The 9,585-nt window shown below is 44.3% G+C and overlaps 1 protein-coding gene across 1 annotated transcript in view; it reads right to left on the bottom strand.

The window, feature by feature from the left end:
- The window catches only part of CPXM1 (carboxypeptidase X, M14 family member 1), a 32,456-nt gene extending 23,100 nt beyond the window's left edge, over positions 1–9,356 (bottom strand). Inside the window, 4 exon segments of the mRNA XM_087962618.1 lie at positions 5,922–6,023; positions 8,954–9,076; positions 9,079–9,214; positions 9,217–9,356. Of these exon segments, the coding sequence (XP_087818744.1) occupies positions 5,922–6,023; positions 8,954–9,076; positions 9,079–9,214; positions 9,217–9,267 (412 nt within the window). The 5' untranslated portion in view covers positions 9,268–9,356.
- Between the last annotated feature and the right edge of the window lie 229 nt (positions 9,357–9,585).

Genomic DNA, 9,585 nt, shown 5'->3' with positions numbered 1-9,585 from the left:
TCCCTCCTTGCACAAAGGCGGAAGTAGCGCTCCTGATGCTGGGTTGTTGCCCTCCTACGGCCTCCTCCATGTCTCCTGATGTACTGGCCTGTCTCCTGGTAGCGCCTCCATGCTCTGGACACTACACTGACAGACAGAGAAAACCTTCTTGCCACAGCTCGCATTGATGTGCTGTCCTGGATGAACTGCACTACCTGAGCCACTTGTGTGGGTTGTAGACTCCGTCTCATGCTACCACTAGAGTGAAAGCACCGCCAGCATTCAAGAGTGACCAAACCATCAGCCAGAAAACATAGGGACTGAGAAGTGGTCTGTGGTCACCACCTGCAGAACCTCTCCTTTATTGGGGGTGTCTTGCTAACTGCCTATGCTTTCTACCTGTTGTCTACTCCATTTGCACAACAGCACGTGAAATTGATTGTCAATCAGTGTTGCTACCTAAGTGGACAGTTTGATTTCACAGAAGTGTGATTGACTTGGAGTTACATTGTGTTGTTTAAGTGTTCCCTTTATTTTTTTGAGCAGTGTATAATTACACAACTATTTCTTGCAGGAGCCACAGCTGAGTCAACAACCCTGAGGGGGGGAAAAAATCAAGATTAAAAAAAAAAAAAATCCAGGCAGAAATGTGATGAGTCCAACCGCAATTTTTAGGAGAACGGAGTTAGCCCCCTTTGGGCCTCTTGTCCTCTCTGCAAGTGCCAGAAGAATTATGCAGAGCAAGCACTTTGACTTGATGCTTTTTTTCTTTCTTTCCTTCCATCTCTTCCTTTTCTTATTTTCTTTCTTCTTTGTTCATTTCCCCTCCCTTTCTTATTTTCCTTCCTCTTCTTTTTTCTTCCTTCCTCCTTCTTTCCTTCCCCCTCCCTCCCTCCCTTTCTTTCTTCCTTTCTTTTTTCCTTCCTTTTTCCTTCCTTCCCCCACTCCTTGCCCCTCCCTTCTCTCCTTCTCTCTCCCTTCCCTTCCTCCCTCCACTTCCTGTATTCTTTCTTTCTTTCTTTTCTTTCCTTCCTTCTGTCTCTTCCTTTTCTTCATTTCTTTCTTCCTCCTTCCTCCCCTCCCTTTCTTTTCTTCCTTCTTTCCTTCTTCTTTTTCTTCCTTCCTCTTTCCTTCCTTCCCCCTCCCTCCCTTTCTTCTTTCTTTTTCCTTCCTTTCCCCACTCCTTGCCTCCCCCTCCCCTTCTCTCCTGCTCTCTCCCTTCCCTCCCTTCCTCCACTTCCTGTATTCATTCTTTCTTTCTTTCTTTCTTTCTTTCTTTCTTTTCTTTCTTTCTTTTCTTCTCTTTCTTTCTTTCTTTCTTTCCTTTCTTTCTTCTTCCTTCCTTCTTTCTTCCTTCCTTCCTTCTTCCTTCCTGTCTCTTCCTTTTCTTCATTTCTTTCTTCCTCCTTCCTCCTCCCCTTTCTTTTCTTCCTTCTTTCCTTCCTCTTTTTCTTCCTTCCTCTTTCCTTCCTTCCTTCCCCCTCCCTCCCTTTCTTCTTTCTTTTTCCTTCCTTCCCCCACTCCTTGACTACCCCTCCCCTTCTCTCCTGCTCTCTCCCTTCCCTCCTTTCCTCCCCTTCCCATCTTCTCCTTTTCTCCCCTTCCCTTCTCTTCCCTTCTCTCCCCTTCCCTTCTCTTCCTCTTCCCTTCCCCTTCTCTTCCCTCCCCTCCCCTCTTTGTCCAGTCACCAGCATTATAAAAGCTGCAGGACAGGCCAAAATATGCAAAGCTTTGCTTGGCACCGGCAAAAAATAATAATAATTGTCAACTGTCAAAATCCGTTGTGGTTGCACCACTGATGCAGGGATGCCAAAAGCCCACCATCCTTTCTTGGAGCCATTGATGTCAATCCAGGACATGCTGCAGAATCTGCATTTAATTTTGCAGGGGACAGATCCAGAATTGGAGCTTGGAAAGAGAGAACTGGGAAGGAAGGGTTGGAGGGAGGGAGGGAGGCAAGGAAGGAAGGGAGGAAGGAAGGAAGGAAGGAAGGAAGGAAGGAAGGAAGGAAGGAAGGAAGGAAGGAAGGAAGGAAGGAAGGAAGGAAGGATAAATGGAAGAGGAGAAGGCAGGGAGGAAGGAAGAAGGGAAGGAAAAGGGGAGGGAAGGAAGGAAGGAGAAGGATAAAAAAGGAAGGAGGGAAGGGAAGGTTAAATAGAAGGGGGAAGGAAGGAGAAGGATAAAAATAAAGGAAGGAAGTATTCACTGCACCTCGTCCTTCCCTCCCCGTCATTGCACCATGCCTGGGTGGGGAATTCTGGGAACTGAAGTCAAGTTGCTAGGATTAAAGGGAGCCCCAACTCCCCATTTCCTTCAGCCGCCATTGTCCTCCCAAAGCACGCTCAAGGGGTTGACCGTCCATGCAAGTTGCTAGTCCCCAGTGTTGGGCCTGGCATCTGCATCCATCGGCTTCCAGGAAATGCACCATTTTTTTGAGTCAATTGAAAATAAGTACAACAGAAAGTCTGTCTCCCCCCCCCCACTCATTAAAAAACACACACACACACACACCACAGGATGCAAGGGATGGGATGGGATCCTCTTGGCCTCCTGTCCTCCCCCCTCCTGCTGTTGGCCTCACTGTTGCTTTTGCCATTTTTTTTTTCCTTCGGTGAAAGCCTCCCGCCGCTGGCAGGCTGAAGACTTCCAGATTTCTGGAACTGCCTTGGAGCTTTTTAATGGGCAGAGCTGTAGCCAAACCCAACAACTCAATGCCACCGGAAGCCTGGAAAGCCAAAGCCCGGGGGGAGGGGGGAGAGAAAAACCCCAGAGCCGGCTTTCCAAGAACGATCCCAAGGAACCGCTGCAGTTGTTAAGTTTTTAGTCCTGGCTTAGACATGAAATCCAGCGGGGTGATTTTTGGGCCAGTTACTCCCTTTCGGTCCCACCCATTACACAGACTAGTTGAGTAAGTCTGCACTACTATCACTATTAATCTTCTCATCACTCCTTATCACCCCTCCCCTCCCACTTATGACTGTATGACTGTAATATCCTGTAATATGCTGCTTGCATCCTAACAATTTTTATTGACTGTTTCCTAGTAGGATTTGATGGCTTATTGTACCCTGTGACTATTATTAAGTGTTGTACCTGATGATTCTTGACGAATGGATCTTTTCCTTTATGTACACTGAGAGCATTTGGACCGAGACAAATTCCTTGTGTGTCTAACCACACTTGGCCAATAAAGAATTCTGTTCTGTTCTACTCTGTTCTATTCTATTCTATTCTATTCTATTCTATTCTATTTTCAAATTATGTTCTATTCTATTCTATTCTATTCTACATTCCAATATTTATTCTATTCTATTCTATTCTATTTTCAAATTATGTTCTATTCTATTCTACATTCCAATATTTATTCTACTCTATTCTATTCTATTCTATTTTCAAATTATGTTCTATTCTATTCTATTCTATTCTATTCTATTCTACATTCCAATATTTATTCTATTCTATTCTACTCTATTTTCAAATTCTGTTTTATTGTATTCTACATTCCAATATTTATTCTATTCTATTCTATTTTCAAATTCTGTTCTATTCTATTCTATTCTATTCTATTCTATTCTATTCTATTCTACTCTACTCTACTCTACTCTACTCTACTCTACTCTATTCTGTATTCCTATCCTATCCTATTCCATTCTATATTCCAATTTCTATTCTATTCTATTTTCAAATTCTGTTCTATTCTATTCTATTCTACATTCCAATATCTATTCTATTCTATTCTATTCTATTCTATTCTATTCTATTCTATTCTATTCTATTCTATTCTATTCTACTCTACTCTACTCTACTCTACTCTACTCTACTCTACTCTATTCTGTATTCCTATCCTATCCTATTCCATTCTATATTCCAATTTCTATTCTATTCTATTTTCAAATTCTATTCTGTTCTACTCTGAGGAATTCTGGGAGTCATAGGGTACAAGTCCACAAGTCTTGGCCAAGGTTGGAGGCCCCTGCTCCAGAGGAAATGGACAGCTCCAGTGGTGGGATTCGATTTTTTTTTTTAAACTACCGGCTCTGTGGGCGTGGCTTGGTGGGCGTGGCAGGGGAAGGATACTGTAAAATCTCCAGCCAGAGGTGGGATTGGAGGCTTCTCAGAACTACTCCAAATTTCCGCTACCGGTTCTCCAGAACTCCCGCCGCTGGCAGGCTGAAGACTTCCAGATTTCTGGAACTGCCTTGGAGCTTTTTAATGGGCAGAGCTGTAGCCAAACCCAACAACTCAATGCCACCGGAAGCCTGGAAAGCCAAAGCCCGGGGAGGGGGGAGAGAAAAACCCCAGAGCCGGCTTTCCAAGAACGATCCCAAGGAACCGCTGCAGTTGTTAAGTTTTTAGTCCTGGCTTAGACATGAAATCCAGCGGGGTGATTTTTGGGCCAGTTACTCCCTTTCGGTCCCACCCATTACACAGACTAGTTGAGTAAGTCTGCACTACTATCACTATTAATCTTCTCATCACTCCTTATCACCCCTCCCCTCCCACTTATGACTGTATGACTGTAATATCCTGTAATATGCTGCTTGCATCCTAACAATTTTTATTGACTGTTTCCTAGTAGGATTTGATGGCTTATTGTACCCTGTGACTATTATTAAGTGTTGTACCTGATGATTCTTGACGAATGGATCTTTTCCTTTATGTACACTGAGAGCATTTGGACCGAGACAAATTCCTTGTGTGTCTAACCACACTTGGCCAATAAAGAATTCTGTTCTGTTCTACTCTGTTCTATTCTATTCTATTCTATTCTATTCTATTCTATTCTATTCTATTCTATTCTATTCTATTCTATTCTATTCTATTTTCAAATTATGTTCTATTCTATTCTATTCTATTCTATTCTACATTCCAATATTTATTCTATTCTATTCTATTCTATTTTCAAATTATGTTCTATTCTATTCTACATTCCAATATTTATTCTACTCTATTCTATTCTATTCTATTTTCAAATTATGTTCTATTCTATTCTATTCTATTCTATTCTATTCTATTCTATTCTATTCTATTCTACATTCCAATATTTATTCTATTCTATTCTACTCTATTTTCAAATTCTGTTTTATTGTATTCTACATTCCAATATTTATTCTATTCTATTCTATTTTCAAATTCTGTTCTATTCTATTCTATTCTATTCTATTCTATTCTATTCTATTCTCTCTACTCTACTCTACTCTACTCTACTCTTCTACTCTACTCTACTCTATTCTGTATTCCTATCCTATCCTATTCCATTCTATATTCCAATTTCTATTCTATTCTATTTTCAAATTCTGTTCTATTCTATTCTATTCTACATTCCAATATCTATTCTATTCCTTATTCTATTCTATTCTATTCTATTCTATTCTATTCTATTCTATTCTATTCTATTCTATTCTATTCTACTCTACTCTACTCTACTCTACTCTACTCTACTCTATTCTGTATTCCTATCCTATCCTATTCCATTCTATATTCCAATTTCTATTCTATTCTATTTTCAAATTCTATTCTGTTCTACTCTGAGGAATTCTGGGAGTCATAGGGTACAAGTCCACAAGTCTTGGCCAAGGTTGGAGGCCCCTGCTCCAGAGGAAATGGACAGCTCCAGTGGTGGGATTCGATTTTTTTTTTTAAACTACCGGCTCTGTGGGCGTGGCTTGGTGGGCGTGGCAGGGGAAGGATACTGTAAAATCTCCAGCCAGAGGTGGGATTGGAGGCTTCTCCGAACTACTCAAAATTTCCGCTACCGGTTCTCCAGAACTGGCCAGAATCGGCTGAATAGACCACCTCTGGACTGCTTGTCCCACCCCAAAGGGATGATGGGTGTTGCAGTCCAGCTTCCCGAAAGGGGACCTTTGGGCGACCACAACCTGCCTACAATGCAACATCCCTGGCTGTGGAGGAAGGGCAGAAGGGGACCCAAAAGGACCTACCTGATGCCTCTTGGGAGGCCGTTTCCGGATTTAGCAGCTTTTGGATCTTTTTCTTCAAAATCTTTTTCTTGACTATTTTGACCCGGAGAGGCCTTTTCGGAGCTGGGGAAAAGTAAAACCATACAGCGGCTCAGTCCTTTCAACCATTAATCTCTCCCTCTTTCTCTCTCTGTATTTCTATCTATCTATCTCTGTATTTCTATCTCTATCTATCATCCATCCATCCATCCATCTATCTAATCTATCTAATCTATATCTGTCTATCTATTCTGTCTGTCTATCTGTGTATATCTATTTCTCTCTCTCTCTCTCTCTCTCTCTCTCATCTATGTCTGTCTGTCTATCTATCTATCTATCCATCCATCTATCTCTATCAATTTCTCTCTCTCTCTTTCTCTGTCAGTCTCTCCATCCAACATATATCTATCTATCATCTGTCTGTCTGTCTGTCTATCTATCTATCTATCTATCTATCTATCTATCTATCTATCTATCTATCTATCTATCTATCTATTTCTCTCTCTCTCTTTCTCTGTCGGTCTCTCCATCCAACATCTATCTATCTATCATCTATCTATCTATCTATCTATCTATCTATCTATCTATCTATCTATCTATCTATCTATCTATCTATCTATCTATCTATCTATCCATCTATCTATCTATCCATCTATCTATCATCTATCTATCTATCTATCTATCTATCTATCTATCTATCTATCTATCTATCTATCCATCCATCATCTCTCCTCATCTTTCTCTATCGGTCTCATCCATCCAACATCTATCTATCTATCATCTATCTATCTATCTATCTATCTATCTATCTATCTATCTATCTATCTATCTATCTATCCATCCATCCATCCATCTATCCCTCTCTATCTATCTCTCACTCTCTCTCAACCACCCTCTCTATCATCTATCAGATTCAGAAGCTGCTCCTTACACATTAGATGCCAGCTGGATTATAGTCACACAAATTCCTGACATTTATTAAGTGGTTGTTGACATTACCTGCTAGCTATTGTAACCTGCAATAGATCCTTATTGATTGAAGCTGTGGAACAGTAACTGTTAGTTACTTTTGTAAATATATATAAATATAGGTTGAACGTATATAAATATGTGAGGTTCTCTCTGTCTCTCTCTCTCATATAGGGATAGGTATAGATGGATGGATGTTAGATTAGATAGATAGAAGATAGATAGATGGTAGATAGATAATGATAGATGATAGATAACTAGATAGATATTGATTGATAGATGGTAGATAATGATAGATAGATAGATAAATAGATGGATACACACACAGCAGTAGGAAACATGAAACGTCGTGAAAGAAAGCAACCAACTTCAGAGAGCACCCACATCCTCCTCCCCCTCCTCCCTGCAACCCCTCCCTCCCCCCCAGCCTTCCTAGCAGTGATGATGTTCCCTAGTTGAGTCATGAAACATATGCATAAAAACTACCCAGCTCAGAGAGCACCAAGGACCCCTAAGTCCTCCTCCTCCTCCTCCAACCCCTCTCCCTTCTCACACTGATTATATTACCTAGTAGGGTCATGAAATGTCTGCAAGAAAACCACCCAGCTCAGAGAGCACCTAAGTACCCCCTCCTCCTCCTCCTCTTCCTCCTCCTCCTCCTCCTCCTCCTCTCCCTTCTCACACTGATTATATTACCTAGTTGGGTCATGAAATGTCTGCAAGAAAAACCACCCAGCTCAGAGAGCACCAACGACCCCTAAGTCCTCCTCCTCCTCCTCCTCCTCCTCCTCCTCCTCCTCCTCCTCCTCCTCCTCCTCCTCTCTCCCTTCTCACACTGATTAAATTACCTAGTTGGGTGGTGAAACGTCTGCAAGAAAAACCACCCAGCTCAGAGAGCACCAAGGACCCCTAAGTCCTCCTCCTCCTCCTCCTCCTCCTCCTCCTCCTCCTCCTCCTCCTCCTCTCCCTTCTCACACTGATTAAATTACCTAGTTGGGTCATGAAATGTCTGCAAGAAAAACCACCCAGCTCAGAGAGCACCAAGGACCCCTAAGTCCTCCTCCTCCTCCTCCTCCTCCTCCTCCTCCTCCTCCTCTCCCTTCTCACACTGATTATATTACCTAGTTGGATCATGAAACGTCTGCAAGAAAAACCACCCAGCTCAGAGAGCACCAAGGACCCCAGTCCTCCTCCTCCTCCTTCCTCCTCCTCTCCCTTCTCACACTGATTATATTACCTAGTTGGATCATGAAACGTCTGCAAGAAAAACCACCCAGCTCAGAGAGCACCAAGGACCCCTAAGTCCTCCTCCTCCTCCTCCTCCTCCTCCTCCTCCTCTCCCTTCTCACACTGATGATGTTACCTAGTTGGATCATGAAACGTCTGCAAGAAAAACCACCCAGCTCAGAGAGCACCAAGGACCCCTAAGTCCTCCTCCTCCTCCTCCTCCTCCTCCTCCTCCTCCTCCTCCTCCTCCTCCTCCTCTCCCTTCTCACACTAATTAAATTACCTAGTTGGGTCATGGAACGTCTGCAAGAAAAACCACCCAGCTCAGAGAGCACCAAGGACACCCCGCACCCATTTCAACTCTGAGCTAGAAACATTCCCCTTTTATCCATCTATCATACTCCAGAACAAAACAAAAAATTGATTTGGGGTCATCTTTGGGAAAACAGTGGCGCACGTTTCATCAGCCCCTCCCCACACCGGCCCCTTCTTGTCCTGCTACCAATCAGACCACCCTTCTCAAAACCTGAGATTCCCCCCCCCCCCACTGATGCAAGGGACTACAAGTCCCATCATCACACAACTGCCGGCTGGCTCAGGGTGAGGCTTCTCTCACAGTCTGTCCCCGGCAGGCGTCACATCTTTGATCTTCTAAGAACATCCCCGCGATACTTCCGCCCCCCCCTGCATCCTGCTTCCCTCCCCCAAAAAGGGGGACAGCCGATGCCCTCCACCCCAAAACCACATCACCCCCTCCCTTTCCACCCCTATCTACCCCCCCCCAGTTTTTCTCTGAATCCCAAATGCTAGTCAGGTACCTTTGCTGTCCCTTGGGGTCTCAGTGGTGGAGCTGCTGGTGGACGGTGGCACCTCTGGAGCCTCTGGAGCCCTGGGAAGAGTTGTGGAGATTTTGGGGGCTCCGTGCGGCCCGGGTCCTTTTCTTCTCTGGCCCCGGCTGTGGAAACCAGAGGCGAGGCCAACTGGGGCAGAGCCGTGGTCCAGTTGGCTCTGGGGTCCCCGAGCATCTCCTGGGAGAGTCCAGGTGTCCCCGAAAGGGAGCGTCCCACCGCAGAGGGGGCGGCCAACCGAGGGAGGAAAGGGCCAGGAGCGCGACGGAGACCCACGGCAGCATGTCGGGCGAGCTGAACCCCGCGGTCTGCAGCCTTGGTCCTCCCGGAGTCTTCTGCGGCTTCCTCTGCCTGGGAAGCGGAGGAGAAGAAGCATCCTCCTCCTCCTCCTCTGCTCGCTCTCTCGCATTCCTGGCTCTTTCCATACGCCTACCGCATTGTCGGGAATAGCCGGGACCCATTAAAACAACAACAACACCCCCCCATTACACACACTCAGACAGACACACATCCAGGCACACACAACCAGGCAAACCTGCCCCTCAGCTTTCCTGGGCTTCGCTGGACTTCTTCCATTTTGTTCTCCAAATGGGGTCACTGCG

This window comes from Notechis scutatus, chromosome 4 (genome assembly GCF_049901735.1).
Source record: "Notechis scutatus isolate UNSWTSFEM ecotype Mainland chromosome 4, rNotScu1.2, whole genome shotgun sequence".
NCBI lineage: Eukaryota > Metazoa > Chordata > Lepidosauria > Squamata > Elapidae > Notechis > Notechis scutatus.
This window is presented reverse-complemented; position numbering and strand designations above follow the sequence as displayed.